Source organism: Pseudopipra pipra, chromosome 1 (assembly GCF_036250125.1).
Source record: "Pseudopipra pipra isolate bDixPip1 chromosome 1, bDixPip1.hap1, whole genome shotgun sequence".
Lineage (NCBI taxonomy): Eukaryota > Metazoa > Chordata > Aves > Passeriformes > Pipridae > Pseudopipra > Pseudopipra pipra.
The window spans coordinates 105,424,306-105,445,277 of record NC_087549.1 but is presented as its reverse complement, the minus strand read 5'-3'; the positions used below and the strand labels follow the sequence as shown (position 1 = coordinate 105,445,277).

At 39.4% G+C, this 20,972-nt stretch overlaps 1 protein-coding gene across 1 annotated transcript in view; it reads left to right on the top strand.

Annotated features, from left to right (window-relative positions):
- Positions 1 to 20,972, top strand: part of SUSD5 (sushi domain containing 5) — a 42,252-nt gene that overhangs the window by 9,866 nt on the left and 11,414 nt on the right. The window contains exons 3-4 of the mRNA XM_064668984.1: positions 11,238 to 11,356; positions 19,841 to 20,029. Of these exons, the coding sequence (XP_064525054.1) occupies positions 11,238 to 11,356; positions 19,841 to 20,029 (308 nt within the window). The remainder of the gene's footprint in view (positions 1 to 11,237; positions 11,357 to 19,840; positions 20,030 to 20,972) is intronic.

The following is a 20,972-nucleotide window of genomic DNA, read 5'->3' as shown; positions in this document are numbered from 1 at the left end:
AAAAAAATCCAGAAATCTCTCAGTATATAAGACAGTGATCTAAACCCTAAACATTTTTTTCTTAAGACAGTTGCTGACATGTTACACAGGCTAAAGACCCAGGAAAACTATATAACTCTAAGAAGTTCATGGCAAAGTTGTAGGCAGGGTCTTTTATGTAACTTCTGTATTCTGGAAGTGAGGAATGATGACAAGTAGGAGACAGCTAGCCCCTTTTTATCTAAGCAATACCACTAGTTAGTCCAGTGAGATCCTGAATTAATTACTGCAGGCACAGGAGTCACAACTATTAATAGACGAGCTGTGGACCTACCCCTGAATATCCTCAATACCAAAACTGTGTACAGTGATAAAAACACATCATACTAATGGGAAGGAAAGGAAGATTGTTCATCCCTTCCAACTTGCCATACACATTCCTCCAGTAAGCTGTCCTTAGTATGGAAATCTCTAAACTATTTATCAGAAAGAACATTGTGGGGGCACATCAGCACACCATTGCTGTGCATTCACCATATCTGACCTTCACTGGAGAGCTTCACCAGAGAGAAGTTCTGTGGAGCTGGAATTTTATACTCTGGGGCTATTTTACCCATGGCTGGGCAAGCACCAGCAAGTATGTTACTTGGTTCATTGAACTGGATATTTTTGACTCTGGGGAAAAGTAGAAACTGTATAATGCCTAAAAAGGCTATACTGGTTTCATTGATAGTTAATGCAGCTCTGGAGAAAGAAATGAGCCATCGAGTGCAAAGTATGCAAGAGGGACAAAGTTGTTCAAGTTGAACAAGTTCAAGTTGAATATAGAGATTTATAGAGGGATTTAGGTGAACAGGCAAAATTATTCCAAATGGAAATCAATGATAATACATACAGGGGAAACGTGCAATCTACTTGAAAATAGAGTTCTGATTTACCTCTGTCAGTCCACCAAAGATGTGAGGACATCACTATGGATAGCACAAAGAAAACCACTGTCAGACTGCAGCTGTAGTAAAAACTGACAAACAAACAAGCAAACAAAGAAGTTGCTAGAGTACTTATGGGATGGAATGGAGAATATGAAGAAAAAACATATACAAATAGGTCAGTGTAAAAGCCTCCTTTGGAAAATTTATATGTATTGTTGTTACTGCGTCTTAGGAAAGGTACTAAAGAGTCTCAAAGAAAATGGCTCAAGAATGATAAAACGAATGGAAAAGCTATTAAGAACTCAAAATATTTTACAGAATTATTTAGTTTTAAAAATTTACCTATTCAATACTTCTGGCATTTACTTGATAAATGGAAACATGACAGCAAGAACAGAGGATAGCTGATACACAGAAAAGCCTCAATCCACACTCTGATTTAACACAGAGAGGGGAAAGCAGGTTTCACAGCATGCCCAGAGGTTAGAGAAGTAGGGGAAATTATTTTCAAAATAAAGGACTGTTCTTTGGGCATGCCTTGTGTTATTTATCTAGATGGACCTCCACATCTTTGAATGAGAAGGGACCTCCCCCACTTTGCCAGGGCCACAACTGTTCAGGACTTTATAGGTTGGATTAAAAATCTTGGAATCCTGCCAGCAGCTGACTGGCATCCAGTGCAGATCACAGAGCTTTAGTCTAATATTCTCCCATATCCTTTTGGACTGTGTGCATCAGAAAGGAGATGAATAGGAGGGAATATGATAAAAGATGTTCCCTATTTCAGAAAGAATGAAGTTTGGTTTGTTTATTTGGTGCCTGGAATGTATCCCAATCTTTCTCCTGAGGAAAAATGGATTAGACATTGGCAGTAGAAGTAAACACAAACAAATTATGTGAGTGAAGTCATTATAGTGTTGCAGATTTTCTTACATGCTTCTGCCCTCCTTTCACCACTTAGACTTAAAACTGAACAGGAGCTCTAGCAGACATGTAAAGACTTTTTCCCTGCTAGATCCATTTTTCACATTTTGTACAAGTCAGTGATTTGTTCACTTCTGATGGCTATTTTATGGTTTTAGGGAATAATCACAATCCCACTCCAAGTAAATATATCCATCACTGTTGGTTGTTGTGTCCTTACTATTATTTTTATGGCCAAATCAAGTCCTGGAAACCTGTGGGAGTTTTTTCTCTTATGACTTAGGCTCATCACTGAGTCAGTGTGAGTGTGTTTATATTGCCTGCTCTCTGGGCTATACATCTTATATGGGCAAAGATGAGAATTTGGTCTAAAGAACCAGTCCAGTTTGGCTGACTGTCAAATTAATTTCTGATTACTTGTGTGTAAATGTGGATCCATATGTAAGCATGCAAAGTTTTCAAGATTATAATGGAACACCTTCTGTTCTCTTGAGTGACCACCCAGCTCACTCCAAGCTACTTCTTACTGACCCACTGAAGGGACTGTTCCCTCCTCAACCGTGCAGGTAGATGTGCTCGTATCTGGTCTGTTTTAAGTCAGAAGTGAACAGGGTGGGCCACCAGCTATGTTAGGGTGTTAAAAACATTGTTCTGCAGAGACTGATGCTCGTGGAAGAAGATATCCACCTATCTTCTGATGGAGATGCTTGTGTTGCACTCTCTAACCCACTTCAGTCCCTGCAAACTAGGCTACCCCAAGCAGCAGGTCTTGACAAATATGATTCATTTCAACTGATGTAGAATGGAAATTGCTTAAACAAATAGATCCTTGCCAGCAAATCCAGAGACACAATAAACTGGGTGGTTTTGTGGTTTGAGCAGCCTGAGACAGAACCTCTTTCGCAGGCATAAGGGGATGTTTTGTCTTCCACTTTCAGTTGTTCATACCAACCCAATTCAGAGCTCAGGGCTCTTTGCACAGACAAGTCACTGGCAGGTCCAAGGACTTGGGAACTTTTCGAGAAGAGCCATTGACAAAGTTGTCAGAGGTAACTTCTTCCAGCAGCCCAGAAGTAAGTCGTTTACAAGTCAGTCCTGACATGTGTAACTTATTATTATTACACATTGTTGCATTTCAGGAAATGAAATGTCGTTAGGCAAGTCTCATTTGTCAGATGAGCCCTAATAGCTATTTATACTGAAAATGACACTCTTATGACTTACTTGCATGTCAGACAAGTGAGTCAGTAAAACCATCAAGTAATCTGCCAAAATATAAATGGAAAAAAGGTGGCAGAGTTCTCTGAACGGCTCTCACTGCTATCTTTTGAATTTAGATGTCATACTGGAAAACTTGGGCAGTGTGTCTTGTAGGGTCTTATATTCTTCTGTGGGGTTTTCGAAATTTGGAAAGTGAACACGACATGATTGGTCTTACGATCAACCCTGTGCACAGAATGTTAGAAAGCAGCTATTTATTTTAGAAATTGTTAAACATCCTCAACAGCTTGTATTAATATATTCATAGCAAATTTACTCATTTCCATTGCTTTCCTAGGACTGAAAAGCTGAAGCTGTCCTATTCCCTATCCTGTTCCTTATTTGCCTACAAGAGAATGAAGCCATGTATCCCCTCTATGACAGCTTTGAATTTCTGCATAGAATTTCAGTTCTATGATAGACCTCCTACAGGGCTGTCAACCTGTTCCCTTGCATGAAATTGCTCTGGGCTGGTTCCTACCCAGTCCCTGGGGGATTTATTTCAGAGGGGATAACTCTGGAGTGAGCAAGCAGAATCAGCTAGAATAAGCTTTGCTGTGGAAGTCAGAAGGCTGGAGTTCTTTTCTTGGCTGACCACAGACCAGATGTTTGCTGCTAGGAAAATTACTTCATCTCTATTTTTCCTTCCTTTTGTTAGCTCTTTGGGTTTTGCCCTGACTCGTATTGAATGCTTCTACAGTGTTAAACACAACAGGGCCCTCATTGCAGATGACACCAGTGCTAAATGTAATAATAACACTCAGAAATGGCATTTCACAAAACTACCTCCTTCTTTTTCTGCCTACTGCACAGGACTTGCCCAGCACCTGACAGTAGGGTAATAAAAGCACATTTCTTGGGAAAAAAGCAATATCCAGGGAATGAAACAAAGGGTTACTTGCTGACCTTACCAGTCTTCTCATCCATGTGTGTAAACCCTTGGACTTGTGGGTCCCTTGAAATTCATCCCAGTGTATATGCTAAAACAGCCCCAGTGGCTTATTTGCAGAGAAGCAGTCCTAGTGATACATCAATTTGGCAAGCTCTTTGTTTTATTTCAAGGCTGTGCTCTGCTGTCTGATGATAACACCTATGAATTTGCTCCCAGATGTGTTTGATGCAGGTCAAGTAATTCCTTTCAACAGAAAAATCCAGACATAGCTGACAGGACACGGTCTAATTCAAAATGCTAAAGTTGCTTATGAAACTGTCTGAGGAGGTCTTGTACTCCAAAATGCCTTCATGTCACAACCTTCGGTCCCACAGCTCTCGGCTGGTGTCACACTCGGCTAGACTTTGTCTTCTCGTTGTTTCTTGTCAGCCATCTCAGAAAGTCTTATACAAAGTAATTGTATTTCAGGAAAAGGGATTTCTACATAAAGCTCAGTCAAGGTCTGGACTTGACCAGTTTACTCCAAGGAATGATGTCACTGAGCAATGTGGACATGAGCCACTTTGCATCAGCTTAGGGAGGTGGGAAGCAGGTCTTTTCTTAGCACAGCCTGGGAAGACAGCATGGGCAAAGCCACAGTTCTTGGAATACACACAGCCCAATAACTGAAGAATTTTTTAGAAAATGTATTTTTTGAGGAAAAGCATAATAAAAAAAGAAAGTATATATTTTGGATGTATTTTCTAGGACAATCACCCAAACCCCCATCTGCTAAACTGTAGCATCATAGTCCTCGGAGTTGCTATTTACTCACATGTAACTTGCACCCTGAAATTGTGTTTTTACTGGGAGGGGTTTTTTTCAACAAACTCTGAGGGATTTAGCAAAAGTTTAGCAAACTTTGACACAAAATGTAGGGGTTCACTTGTGGAATTAATTAATGCCAGAAGGTTAGAAATCAGTCTTAAGACCAAGGAAAATCACAATATTGAGCAGGAAGGTAAGCTTGACTTCAGAGATGGAGTAACAGAAATGGAGTGCAATGCAAAAGTATGGTGTGAAAACTGATAGGAATTTTTGCCTTTAACTAGCAATTCATCTGGAAAAGGCAGAGTAGGAGAAAGAGCTGAGTGTAGTCACAGAATACAGGACTGCAGTGAGGCTGTTGTAAAATAAAATAACTCACATAAAATTTGTGAGAAAAATAAATGCAGTCCTCCTAAAAGACATCCAAGAGAGAGGGGGCAATACTGAAGGGCTTGAATCAGGCACCAGTGAGACACTACGTCCAATAGTGCAGTGTAATTCTCGGCATCCAACCTCAGGTCTGAACTCAGACTAGGATTAGCCCAAAAAAAGCCCCTCTCTTATCAAATGTGATTAAAGGTCATCAGTTTATCTGAGCAAAATGAAATCAGAAAGGGGATATACTTACTCTTTGCAAATGCACAAGAGTAGCTAGTACCAGAGTTTTAAGTTGTCAGGTAGTTCTAATGAGGTTGATTTTCTAATTTGCAAAAGAAGTTCATCCATTTTGTCTTTTTTTTTTAGAATCTCTGTAATGCTTTGTCCTATCTGAAAGCTTTTTCTTTGAGAATTGAGCTTCTTTATAAATTAATAGTATTCAGAAAATATTATTGTATTTTTAAACCTTTTGATAACCAATCAGTAACATCTGTTATGAAAGCCATGGATTAAACTGAAACCCATAAAATGAAATTGGGTAAAACCAATTTTCTAGTGATGTGTCTTTGAGCATCCAACTAGTCCAGGCCAGGAAGCAACATGAGTCTCCTTTTCATGCACTAAGAATGCTCAAATTATATGTACCTAGTGATATTAGAGTAAAATGGCTATATAAAATCTTTCATACTAGGCTACAGTATAAAAATCTGCATGAATGGGCCATATTTATTTAATGAACAGAGACCTCACTATTTCAGTAGTCATATGTACAATTTTAAGCACAAAAGGCTGCATTTTGGTGTATATTTTTAAGAATCTAAAGGATATTGGTTCTGCCTTGGTAAGACCTCCTTTTGACATTTCCAGTGGCAGTATTGCTGTTGGAATGTCTCTTCATGTCACACTTAGCAGCTACTTTCTTTGGATCCCATCCAGCCAAAATTAGCCTCTATAGTTCCCAGTCAATGGACTTTCCAAAGCCCACCTGTGCTCCCCTTCACGACTTTTCAGGGAAATTTTCTTCCCTTTGGTAATCGTGAACATGTCATATATATTTTATTCCTCATCAGAGCCAGCTTTCTAATTTGCAGTTTCCCAAACTACAGAACGGAAAGACTAAGAATAAAAATCCCCTGGTCTGGCTTCCATACTACTGTTTGGTTTTTCTTTCTGTTACCTCATTACTGAAACACAAATGGTAAAGCTGACCTGTGAAAAAAATTAGCAAATGTAAAAGATTTATCTTAATTAAGAAAAGTGATGAAGTTATTAACTTTCTAATTAGGGGAAGGTTTGTTATAGTTATAGTATGCTGTGAACCAGACCTCCACAGTGCCTCAGCTAACACATTGGTGATGTTCTTCTGCATGAATATATTCATATGCAAGTTCATACTACTATGAATAAATGTCATAAGACCATTCTGACTCAGTTCAGTGAATTTATTGACTAAGACTACAAAACTTACAATCAACTGGCAGATAAAGTAGTGACTACAAAAAAATCCCAGTCCCACCTACTGATTTCTGTGCTGATGGATCACGCTTTGTCATATAAACTCAGCTGTTAACTCCATATGTTTTAACTTGGGCTTACTGAAAAATTTTCAAGTATTGCCTTGTAATTATCTTAGAAATGAAGTAGCTGTGGATACTACTACAAACAAAATTTATATAAAAATACTATATGTCTATTAAAAATACCTTTATTAGACATACATACAATATACTAAATTAGGTATCTTTACTGCAGTTCAAGCATATCATCATGGCATATTTATTAGTACATATTATATAATGGCATATCATGGCATATTGTGAAATAAATACTATTCATGCTAGTTTTTCTGCTGTTTTCTTCTTTGAACAGAGGAATTAGGAGAAGAGCAAAATATGCCAGTTACTCATTGGTCACATAATACATTAGAAAAAATTTAAGCAGCACAAGAGTAAGCAGAAGGCTTATGGGAAGTCTGGTTCATCCTTTATTGTGCTGCAGGTTAGATTTTCTCCTCATGTGTGCACATGATAACTGCAGTATCTGAGTCATGGCACAGGAAAACAATGAGCAGCTTGGCCAACCTCTGATCTTTTTTTTCGAGGTAGGTACAAAAGAAGGACTGTTAATTGTTCTTACTTGGATGAATGTGTTGTACAGCAGGAATTAAGCTGAGGTTCAACACAGTGCAGAGTCTCCAGTCTCTGGTTTTCTCTATTGAGAGGAAAACCATGAAACCAGTTGTCCTTCTAGGCTGGGTAGCAGGAGATTGAGAAGGTTCTCTGTAGTTTGTCTAGGAAACAAAGGAGACACCATCAAGCACCTTCCCACTTTCCATCAGAGAGCAGGGACTGCTGTTAATACCACTAAAACCCTCTCCTTTCCCAAGTACATTTTTACCTTACTGAATAGTATATGGTACTTACATGGTCTATAGAGATAGTGTGTGTGATTGATTGATTGATTGATTGATTGATTTTTATACAGAGATTGTGAGTTCATGGCCATGTAAGGATAGTTTTCAGGGACACATGAATGTTTCAAGCAGATGTGTATCACAGAAGATTATTATGAATGATCTGCAGTCTGAATCAGTATGTTTCTTCTGAGTATGTTCTACCTTCACAGGAGATCTCCACAGAAGGAACGACAAAATTTAATCTATTTCTTAACTATAGGGTACAAAATCAGGAAATTACATTTCTCTGAGCATCAGATGACATTGTATGCTGAGTAATGAGAAAGTCCACTTGAGTTCAATTAATACATGAAAGTAGCAATAAATAGAATTAAACTTCCCTACATGAATAGCTTTGTAGGTGAATGTATTCCCTAAAAAAGTGTGAAGTGACATTCTCTCAGCCTTGATGTATGCCCCAGTGCACAGATTCAAAACAGTAAAGAAACACAACCTCTCAGCAAAGGTGCCGAAAAGACTAGGAAAACTGTACAATTTTTTGTTCTTTATTTCAGCACGGCAATGCTGCTGCTGGAGAAATTTTAAAACATGTTTAAGTCTGAATTGGTAGCCATTTTTCAGTCATGAAAAGTGAAGTTAAGAGCATCAAACTCTACCTTTTAGAATGGAGACCAAAGTGTACCTGTATATTTAAACTGTAATTATAGATTAAAAGCTAGCATTTTAGGATTTAGGGAAACCCTCAGGAACTCAGAGAAAAGAGACTATTATTGTGTATTTTTAGTCATACCTGAAGTCCTACCAACTGCAAAGAGACTATTTCTATGCCAAGGGCGTTGCAGGTCTGATCATTAGACCCACTACTAAGAAATGCTGAGCACTCTTGAAGTTCAGCAGCCATAATAATACCTTACTGAAGATGTTTGCTTGCAGGACGGAGCTTGTGGTAGGAAACTACTGACAGAGAAGGTGGAATGAGAGATATGAAATAGATTTTTTTCCTTCAGATTTTTAGAATCATTATGGTGTGAAAAGATATCTGAGATAATCAAGTCCAATCATTAACCCGGCACTGTCTTGAGTACAAGACAAGATTTCTTTCATTTCAGAAGAATTGCTTTAGAAAGTTTGCAGTTTTAATCAGTTCAAATTTAATACGACAACAATCCAAACTAAACTCCTAAGTAGCAGATTAATCAGGGTCTAGTCTGCTGTAGAAAAAAAAAAAAGAAATAAACAGGAAGAGCAATTTTTCAACTTCATGTAGGAAAAAATTTAGTGAGAAATTCTTGTAAAAATCTTAATATAATTTAAAGCCTTTCTTTATGTATAATGTTGAAACTATATGCAAGGTACACCTTTGTAAGTCAGATTGGATAGCAGCTGAGAAATGTTCTTAAATGAATTAGCTAATCAACTAACTAAGCTAATCTGTCAACTACAAACTTGTAAAAAAAGGTGAGAAAAACTTGCTCTTTAAATCACAATCTTACATGTGAGCCAAGTGTCCTGTTTTGGATTACTTGATTACACCAGGGATGTGACACCCATGGACAACATTTTAGCTTGTTGAAGAACTGATAAAAAATTACGCTGCTTGGGCAGAAGCTAAATATATAAATATAGTAACTGGATTTAGAAATCAGAAATTTCAAGGTAAGATTTTAAAAAAATTCTTCCAAGTGTCAGGAACTTTATTCCTTGACAGAACATAGAAATGTATGTGGCTTGATTTTCAGAGACCAGAATTTTATGATGGCAACAGTCTTCAAAATTGGTTTGGTTTGTTGGGGGTTTTTTTTGTTTTGGTTGTTTTTTGTTGTTGTTGTTTTGATTTGGTTTTTTTTTAGTTGGATTTTTTTTTGAGACAAGAGACCCTGAAGCCTAAAGTACACAACTGCAGACAAAAAGCATGTTTCTTTACAGACATATCACTGTCTACTTGGTGCTGCAAGGCCTAAGTGATCCAGGGACCTAAGCAAGTAATTATTGAAAAGGTTAAGGTTGATAAGGCACTTTTTGAAGGGAGGCATAACTGTCTCGTTCACTTAGACCTCGTAAGACCTGGTGGAACAATATGTGAATACATACAGAAATTTTCTAATTGATTCTTCCAGTCAACTCAGTTTGGAAGATCAAGTCTAGATGCCTAATTACTGACTTAGAGGTCTTGGACTTTAAATGCATTAAATTCTAAGATAACTTGATTTAAAACTTGTATGGACAATATTCACTTCAAGTGACTCCCCAGAAAATCAAGTGGAGTTTTCCTTACAAAAGAAACATATTTGATTTGGAATCGTAAAGGGGCTTTCAGCAGGAAATGATGTCATGTTGTTTTCCAGAGCAGAAGTGTAGGAACCATTCTGGTGCATAAGCATGATCACCACCAAATGGCTTGTTTCATGTTGCTTTTGTTTGTTTATATTAAAAGAACATTAAAGTTGCATATTTAACTACTCAAAACTAATACATGCCGGAATGAAGATAGTCTATACAACCATAATTCAGCCTATTTCTGTAAATCAATTGTTATATATATTTAAGTGCATGATCAGATATTGGGTTACCATTGGATCTTTTCCGTGCTCAGTGAATGGGTATTTTATTTTATTTTATTTTACTTTATCTTATTTTTTATTCCTCAAATTCAGTGCAGGACTGACGACACATTAGTTCAACAATTGCACAATACGAAATGATACATTTCCTTGACTGGAAGGATTCCTCTGTGGAAGGCATTTTCATCTGGGTCTCGCTAGAATAGCTGACCGTGCAACACTTCTACAAGCCTACTGTGCACAAAAATATAAACCCCTCACCATTAATATCCAGCTGCAAAAATTTGGGCTGAATTCACTTTCCCAGCCTTTGTAACCTTTAATGTAACAGTAAAACCAGTGTTTTCTACAACAAGCTCTCTTCTATTTGTTAGTTTTAAGCAGCTAGCACAGCTGAGAGAAGAGAGATAATTAATAAACTCTTCCTTCATGTTCAGCATCTACAGGGCCGTAAAACCAAATACAGACTTAAAACTTTTCAAGCCTATGAGGGGCAATAGGATGGATTAGTTACTGCTGAGTACCAAACCAGAAGAAATGGAGTTTACACAAATGTGTGAAATTACTATTAAAAAACCCTCAGTTTTATTTCCAAGAACCCAAGACAAATTTTCTGAGCTTGCCTGTGTTAGCCTTTGAGCGGTTAAATATGCAACCTAATCGTTCTTTAATGTAAAATGCTAATGATTTATAATCTTTCAGATTATAACCTTGAGTTTTCCATTCATTTCTATCCAGGTGTTATTGGTGGGAATGTGTACCGCTGAAATGTGAGAGAAGAATATGGCCTTAAATACTCTGGGTCTAGGTCTGATATTTAGAAGTATTACAGAATATAATAAGATAAACATTCCTTATTGCTTCCTTTGGCTTGAAATGATCCACAACAAACATTTTTTTAATTATTTCTATTTCTCTTTTGGCTTCTTTTCATAGATCTTCCCACACTAATCTCTTACATGCCATCTATGAAACAGTTAAGCTGAGGCTAAAGCCTGACTACTCTGATAAAAAATCTTCAAATTTCATCTGCATGTACAACTCCAGAAGATTTCTGATTATTTTTTTCTTCTTCTTCTTTATTTTAGGACAATTATATGCAGAAAGACGGGCAGCAAACAGCAGAGCGTGAAAGCCATTGATGTTAAAATTGAAACCGATCCCTTTGAGAATGACCAATATGGTGCTTTTTGTGTAAAGGATGAAGGTCAGCACTGATATACTTTTGAAATAATTCACAGTCATTGCTATCTTGTAATGTTAAAAGTTTTGCCTTCAATTTTTTCTACTAGGGAGAAGCAAAAAGGAAATGTAAAAAATAAATCCTTATAGTCATCGCTCACTAAGTGAGCCAACTGCTGCAAAGACATTGTTACAGCAAATAAATTGCATTATCTTTTGTCTTCGCTGCAGTTTAGCAAGTTCAAACAGCACTGCTGATCCAGCAGAATCCGTTTTGGTGTTCACAGAACATACTTTATGAAAAGGAATATATCTGGCACAAATATGATGGACGTGCCTGAAGCATCTCCCTTACTCAGCACTGTAGCAGAATGTAATTTAGCAAGGTGATTTCGAGCCCCAAAACACCACATTGTTTCAAAACCTTTGACACCGTCTCCCATGGCATTCTCCTGTAAAAGCTGTCAGCCCACGGCTTGGACAGGGGCACTCTGTGCTGGGTTAGGAACTGTCTAGAGGGCCGGGCCCAGAGAGTGGTGGTGAATGGTGCTGCATCCAGGTGGTGGCCGGTCACCAGTGGTGTCCCCCAGGGATCAGTGTTGGGCCCAGTTCTGTTTAATATATTTATTGATGATCTGGATGAGGGGATTGAGTGTACCATTAGCAAATTTGCAGATGACACCAAGCTGGGGGGGGAGTGTCAATCGGCTGGAAGGCAGGAGGGCTCTGCAGAGGGACCTGGACAGACTGAAGAGTTGGGCTGATTCCAACAGGATGAAGTTCAACAAGGCCAAGTGCCGGGTCCTGCACTTTGGTCACAACAACCCCATGCAGTGCTACAGGCTGGGCACAGAGTGGCTGGAGAGCAGCCAGGCAGAAAGGGATCTGGGAGTTTGGACTGAAGGCAGGTGAACGTGAGCCAGCAGTGTGCCCAGATGGCCAAGAAGGCCAGTGGCATCCTGGCCTGTATCAGGAACAGGGAAGGTCCTGTGGCCAGCAGGACTAGGGAAGTGATTATTCCCCTGTACTCAGAGCTGGTGAGGCCACACTTGGAGTACTGTGTCCAGTTCTGGGCCTCTCAGTTCAGGAAGGATATTGAGGTGCTGGAGCAGGTCCAGAGAAGAGCAACAAGGCTGGTGAAGGGACTGGAGCAGAAGTCCTATGAGGAGAGGCTGAGGGAGCTGGGGTTGTTCAGCCTGGAGAAGAGGAGGCTCAGGGGAGACCTCATCACTCTCTACAACTACCTGAAAGGAGGTTGTAGCCAGGTGGGGGTTGCTCTCTTCTCCCAGGCAACTATCAGTAAGACAAGAGGGCATGGTCTTAAGCTCTGCCAGGGGAGGTTTAGGTTGGATATCAAGACGAAATTCTTTACAGAGAGGGTAATCAGGCATTGGAATGGGCTGCCCAGGGAGGTGGTGGATTCTCCATCCCTGGAGGTTTTTAAGATAAGACTGGATGTGGCACTTAGTGCCATGGTCTAGCAACCACAGCGGAAGTAGATCAAGGGTTGGACTTGATGCTCTTGGAGGTCCTTTCCAAGCCAGCTGATTCTATGATTCTATGATATCTATCAGTATACAACATTTGTATGCAAATAACGCCATTGCCTCCATTTTAGTGCTGTTTTGGGGTTTTTAATTTGTTAACAAGCATAGACCAGCCCACCAGGGACTCTGATTCATCATGGATGATTCTGAAAACCAAACTATTTCCAATGTAAGTTGATGCTTTGACTTTCTGATATTAAAATGCTGGAACCCACAAGCAAAGATGAATTCTGAAGGCAAAAAGTAAATTGTTACTGATAGGTAGGATTGTGTAAAGAAGTTTGGGAACACTTGAAGCACATTGTTGATGTCCGTAGTGAATTTTTGTATCCCATTTCCAAGAAAAGCAAAGGCAAGCAGACATTTACTGAGAAGCAGTAAGTTCACCACACAGGGGTCATTCTAATAAACAGTGGCAGCAGCGGTGATGAAAATACAGCTGAAGTGAAATGTAGCAAAGGTGATGCATATTTGATGTGTACCAAATCATTCTTTTTAGAAAGAGCGATTTTAGTAGAGTTTGACCATCCACTCAAATAAGCCTTGTGATATCAAATCCAGGCTCCGTGCTGCTGTGAGCAATGCCAGCTCTGTCACCCAGTTGCTAATGTTGTCACACAAGCACCTTTGTGCTTTCTTCCATGCTGCTCCTCACATATAGGAGCAGCTCCCTGTAAACATCTGCAAAACTCTCTCATTGTCTTCCTTCAAATCTCTCTTTTGTCATCATTCCCCCCTCGAGAAAAACCTTGCAGTGGGTGGGACAGCTGTGGGATGCTGAAATCATTGCTCTGGCCACCATTGTTCCATTGTGCCCTTGTGCTCCCCTGTCTGTCCCAACCTGCTCCATCTGAGCTTACACGTAGATGCTGGATCTCAGAGAAGGAGCTGTGTTTACCTTTTGCATTTGGTTACTGCTCATGGTAACGGGGTAGTAAAGATGAAGATAAGAACATAACAGACAAGGTTATGCTGCAAAGGAGTACTACATAGGACTCAGAAACTGCATAGTTAAAATTCGGGGAAAATTCGGGTCATTTACAAAGAACAACCACTTTTTTTAACAGTTTGTTTTGTACAAGGCAGGGAATTTTCTGATGGCAGAAGGGGATGATCGTTCCAATGCACTCACCAAGCATTTCTTATACACAGAAACATTTCTGGATGACTGTAAGGTTCCCTCTTCTTTGAAAATAGAAAAAATTTGGGATGCAGAGCCAATGTTTGAATGGAAAGGCTTAAGAGAAGTTGTGTGGCAGAGCCTAGTTTGTAGCTGGTATGGAAAGAGCAAAGTCCAGAAAGGAAATAGCTTTAACATGCAAGTATAACACACAGTGATACACAAACCAGCACAGAGCTGTTGACCAATGAAACAATATCCTACACCTCAGGGATGCCACTTCTAGTTTTAGCAAATGCCCAGTAAGAAGCAGCAACAGCAAACCCTGTGCCACAACCTCACACATAGCATATCTGTTTTGATGTTTTGTACACGTGGCTCATAACTACACATCTAAGTCTGGATTAATGACTTGTTCATTCATGAAACCTCATGAATATTTTTTTCTTTTAGAAAACTGGACATCACTTTTAAGCACTACAATTTCAATTATAATACAGAAATACGTTAGTATTAAATACAAAAGGCAAGTTGTTTTACGCTGTTGAAACCGATAAATCCCGGGTTTCTTACACTGAGACCTATGTCCCCGTATTAATTTCTTCCAGCCCTTTAATTTCTTCTATATTCATCCAACCAATAATCTGCAGTCCCATATGAAACTCATCTGATTGTTTCTCCAGTGTTTCTCAATCTCACCCTCTACCCATCATCTCCCCACCCTCAGGGCACTCTCAGCTCCTTGCTGGGTCTGGGAATGGCTGGCTGGGCAGAGGGGCGCTGTGCTGTGGCTGCCTTGGAGATATGAACATGCTGGTTTGTTAATCAGTGGGCCAGAACTGCATGTGGGAACAGTAAGAGCTGAGTCCTACATGTGCCCATCCTGATGGAAAAGACACCTGGCTTTGGCTCTTTCCTCTTTTAAACTCATCTCACCACAATGAGCAGGCACTCAGCAGCTTTCCTTCTTTGTCAGACTTGGTTGAGTTGAGATGGTTGGCTGAGAATGGACAGAGGGAAGAGTCATATTAGCTTTCTCTTCTTCAGTTGATGATAGTAGCTCTTCAAACTCTATTTGCAGTTCTTAGGACTGTGCAAAGGGCATCTCGAACCACCATGAAGCTTCTAGTACAGACCATTACAAAAATTTCCTTCTTAGGCCTTGATTTATAATTGACCTTGACTCAATTAACATTTAGCATGCAAATGAGTTCAGTCAAATTCCTTAAGCACACACTTCAGCATGCCCCAACAGCAGGGGCAGTGGTCAGGTGCTAGCAAGAGCTCTGGGTGTACTTGCAACATCAGGAAAATAAAAATCCTGAAGAGAGAGAGACTTTTTTTTGGTTTTGTTTCTGAAATGGTTTTTGTTCCGTATACACAGAAGAATCACAACAACCTTTGAGGCTAAGAGTTGTTTTACATGGAATTGGTACTGAGAGTTGTGTTTGACAAGGAAAGATGTAGCTGTAATATTTTATGAATGTTGTGAGAATAGCTGCAGTTTTCACAGTACAGAGAAATGTGTCTTCTTGATTTCCCGTAAAGTGATGTTTTATGAAGCCATTAGAGTCAGCAAGACAACTCTGTAACAGCTCAGGATGTGCTGAGATCAGAAGTTTCTCTCTTAGCCCTGAGTGCCAAAATATACCTAAAAGTGTATTAGATTCTGCCTATTCTGAATATGCAGCATCACACATAAAGTCAGATCTGTAACACAGAGTGAGTATTTATTCTCTAGCAAAGCTTGTAAGAAAATGCCTCAAAGTATAAAGTAGATAAAGCAAGAAAACCAGAAAGCTGGAATTTTTCCTGCCTGTCTTATTCTTTTTTTGTTATACCACATACCGTTGAATTTCATATGTATATAATACTTTTGGTTCCCTTTCTTATTTTTTTTTTTATGCAGCAACGGAAAGATCTTTTGGTTAATAGCTCCCAAGTTTTGCTGGTTCTTTCTTTCAGTCACCCACTGATATTTACAGGCAACAAGTAAGATCTCTGTTCCATAAGGCTTTGATTTGCTGCCACCACAGGAAAACTAAACAGGCAGCAACTTGTAGTACAGTACAGCATAAATGCAAATCAAACTTTTTTAAACATGACTCCTGGCTCCAGATATCCATCAAAGCTTGATGGTTTACATACATATTTCAGTTTGCCTTTTTCAACAGTATAAAAAAAGAAAATAGTGTGTTCTTTACAGAAAATATATTAAATGTACTTTACAAGAGCAATGAAACTGCAGTTTGCTTTGTGTAATATTTGAACTATTTCTTTGTATTTGTCATGCTTTGCTGTGGATATAAAATTTTTCATTTTTTTTAGTGCTACAGCTTTCTTTTTTCCAGCTTCTCATATAGCTGACAGTGAATTCCCACCTATGTGGTGATGTCATTTAAATTAATAAAATCTTACAAGTCCTATCAATGTAAGAAGTATTGGCATCCCAACATTGGTAGCTTACAAGCAACACTTACATTGGCTATAATTGAGGTTTGGTTTTTTGTACTCTATTTTCGCAGTACTTTTATCCAAATAGAAAAATTCCATATACTTTCAGGTCTCCGCAATCAAGAAGGAAAACAAACATCTTCACTCATCTCTTTCACAGGCCTGACTGTTAAGAGTTGTGTTTTCTAATTTCTTAATGACGAGATGACATCCTACAAATTCCAGTGGTCTCTCTGGAAAAACTCTACTGAATTGAAGGGTTGTAACAGGGGATGCTTTATGTCAAAGCAGATGTCTCATGTCAGCTTTCAGAGCGTGGTACACAGTTAAAGTAGCGACTGCAGATAAACAGATTCCAGTAAATTCCCAGTTCTGCCAGGTGATATGGAAGCTGAAGTCTGCATCTTTTTCATGTTGATTTTTTCTGCACTGGTTTTGGCTGCCCTTTCTGTAGGCAGCGTTCTATCAAGACATCTCAAAAAGAGTCTTTACAAACTAATGGGAGGTTGTAATTCAAGTAAAGATGCTTCTGGAGGAATCCAGGTAGGGGAGGAGAGGTGCTGTGTTCTTAAAGTGACGTGTGTCAACTCTTTGCCAGATATTACTTGTCACAAACTCCTTTCCACACAAGATTTGGAGTTAAAGCCAGTATTCTGAGGAGCCATTTTTCCTAAAAAACAGTAATTGACTGAATATGCTAACTCAATTAACAGGAGGCCTCTTCAGTCCCATGTAAAAAATAGTTAATGAGTCTCTAAGAGGTCTGTAACCAGAGCTATTACTAGCCCTAACATATTTTTGCTCAACACTTACATCTTTGCTCTGCTACTTATTCCCTATCATTTTTCATAGGTTGACTCTGTCCTGATTTCTACACATGTATATTAAGGTCTTTCTTGACTGTAGCAGTGGTTTTCACTCAAGGAGACAGTCTGTGCCAAACTGCTGCTGACAGGAGGATCTTCTGTGTACTTTAACTATTTTTCTTATATCTGTGCTGTGCTGTCCTGTCTTGCTCTGTAGCCCAATCCACTCTTGTTTACCGGAGTTCAGTTATCAACATATGGAGCTGTGTTACGTGATTGACCTTAGTGTCAATATATAGAAAACTCAGGAAGGGTCATGATGTCCAGAAACCAATTCCAAATTCCCAGGTTTGAGATGTGATCTCGGACACAAGCAGGCAGAGCACGGGACCTCTTGGATGGCCCTCAAGTATCAAGATGATCATGCTCTTCTACTGGGAACCATGCAGTGGGGTAATTTTTTAGCAAGCACTGAGAAAATATGCTGGTTTATGGGAGGATAGATGAGGGGAAAATCAGAGCTCCAGATCGAGAGTTCAGCACTAGAGGAGCCCAGTCCTCATCTACCAGCATCACCACTCCCGGCAACCCCTGTGGTTGCCTTAACAAAGAGCACTACTGTTCCTCTACATGACAAGCTGCTGCCAACACACCCTCTGTCACGCTTTGTGGCCTAGATCTGCCTCCTCTCTTCCAGCAAGAAAATGGCCCAAATGCCAGCACTGAGCACAGATTGTTGTTACAAATAAGCCCGTGCTCTTCCAGCTCCTAGTACAAAGGCTGCAGACAAAAACCTGAAGCCTGTCCCCAGAAGTGGCTCAGTTTGATGAGTTGCTGTGCCAGTGTCATTTCTGTACGTGTACCAGAAAGAACATGTTTGGCAAAAGGATGAGCAGGAATTGTCATAGCAACCAAGACTGCAGCAGGATGAGAAGCCATAAGATGCTGTAACCCAGAAAATTCCTGTACATCTTACACAGGAGAGGACAGCAGCAAAATGGATGTAGGAACTTGAGTTTGTCTTTGCAAGATATCAGCTTTCACTTAAGCTTGTCCATGCTGTCACTCAATATGCTCTGCAGGAAAGGCATGACCTTACAAAGTCACAAGAGAGTCAAAAGTTCCCCACAGAGTGCTGGTCCATGAACGTCTTTAAAATCTCTACTTTTCTTTCTATTCAACACCAGCCAGATCTCTCTTTCAGGCTCTCATAATTCTGTTACCATGTCTGTTGTCAAATTTTACTGTAAAGATCCCTCCACCTTTCTTCTTTCCTAGAAGGTTATAATGTGATTTTTGAATGTGTTTGCCATAGTTAACTAATGTGTTACTTTTATGCTTCCTCTGGCCACAGGATCAAGAAGCAAGGCTTTGTAGATAAGAATACTCTCTGATGTATCCTCTGATGTATAATTGTCCCATACAACCTTGGGATCAATACTTCCCTCAGAGCAGACACACAGCTCCCATTCGTACCAATAGAGGTAGCTATATAAATAAAGTACATGAAATGCAGGGCTCTGTAGCCTTCCTGTGAGGCAGTAAAATAATTTTTTATTCCTTTCATCCACATCAATCTCTGTTCATCTGACCAGTTCACAGGAAAGGCATTAGCTGCTAACTGCGCCTCACTTCCTCAGATGCCAAACCTCCATAAGACTGTTCATAGACTGAGCTTTGTGTAGCCTCAACAGCTTGTTTTTTTCTGTCAATGTGTGTGCATGACTCCCACTAAGTTCTGAAGGTGTTAGACAGTATATATATATATATTTATATATTTATATATATATTTATATGCATGTGTGTGTGTGCACAGTATAGAGAAAAGACTTCAAAGCTTTGACTTCAGTAGCATGTCCCTTATATTAGTGGCAGCTCTTTTTCAGCATACCCAGTTGAGAAGTGGTTAGTCAGGTCTATCAGATGATTTCTGAAAGCCTGATCCAAAGGAACTTTCACAGAGGCTGGATGTTTATTGTAGGATTTTCGTTTCACTACAAGGTAAACAGCTGGCAACATAAATACATCATATTTCTAAACAAGCATGTATTTACCTATGCTTGGGTCAGAAGAGGGTAGATGATGGGAAAAGCAGCAGCTGAGACTCAGAAGGATTTTGCAGAATGTCCCCAGGGCAAAAGCAGGAAAACCTGAGCTTTTGCAGAAAGGAGACTGAGAAAAGCTTTTCTGTCAAAACTATTGCTCATTGAAAACACCAGACATGAACTGGTGTCAACTGAACTGTTGCTGATGATGCCCTAAAAGTGGACTCCTGCAAAATAGCAAGGGTGCTCTCTGAAGATGTTTCTCCTACATGTTTAGGAGCACAGTCTTGGAGGTCACTTTTTCAGGTTCCAAACAAAAGCCTTTTTAAGGTTATTGGATCACAGTTATAGCCCAATATATACCTCCTCAAATACAGCTGAAAATAGTTGTGAAGGAGCATAAGAGCATTAAACAGATGAGATTTCTGTGGACATGTATAAGTTTATGCTCAGGATAACTCTTTCAGCACTGCTGTTAGCACCATATTAAAAGACTGTTGTAAGGTCTCTACAATCTCGTCTCTTTTTACCTTTCAGACAAACCCTGTGGGGACCCACCATCTTTCCCCCACACCATCCTGCATGGCCACACTGGCTTTGAAATGGGGGATGAGCTGCTGTATGTTTGTGCCCAGGGGTACATCATGGGCAACAAGGAGACAGCGTTCACGCTACTCTGTGACAGCTGCGGGGAGTGGTACGGGCAGGTCCAGGCCTGTGTCAAAGGTAAGCTCACCCAACACAGGGAGCATCACTCCAGGAGGTCACATCCTCTCATCAACCTAACCAAGATTGTTCCATGCTCACGGGGGTGTGTCCTGGGCAGTCCCTGGGAAGGTCAATGCCTTATCTGGCCCAACAAGGGTTCTATAATCCCATTGGTAGACATCTCCAATAAACCACAGGAAAGGATAACTTATTCATACTTATATGAGCATGAAAGTTCTTTCTGGGCAGCAGAATCCGTTCAATATAAAAAAGCCTTTTAAGTTCTTGACTATTTCCACAGCCCTGTAAGAAGCTAGATGGGATGATCTGAGCTTTTACTAGCCCTTTCCTTTAGCTTTACTCCTTTTGAACCTCTGGCCTTACACATATGATAAATACTGCTTCCTTTTGTTAGTCTGGGAAAATCAAAGACTTATGTAAGTTAAGAGACCTACCTGTGCCATAGAAGTCATCTGTGACAGAGTGGCAGAAATGCATTTTGTGTTATAGCTTAGCAGTGAGACAGAAAAGTTCTAAAAAAAAGTGTATAATTTTTTAATTTGCCCCAATAAAAAGGTGAACAATTCTTAACTTGTACCCAAGTTTTTGTCTACAAACACAATAGTAGTTGCCCAGATATTTATTCCATTAAAAGGAATGAAAGTGGATTTTTTATCAAATGACTTGACTCAAGAAAACAGATTTTTATTGAAAAAACAAAACAAACGAAATACCTCAAAATAAATCTAACCCAAACAAAAAAAAACAAAAAAAAAAAAACCCAGAACGAAAAAAAAACCAAACGAAAACCAAAACCAAACCAAACAAACAAAAAAACACCCACCGAACCAAAACCCCAAGCAAAATGTAAAAGCTCTGGGAAATTATAAGAATGATATTTTCTTAATTTAAATCCCCAATAAGATCAACCTTTAGTTATTCTTCAGTAAGCTTTTAACTT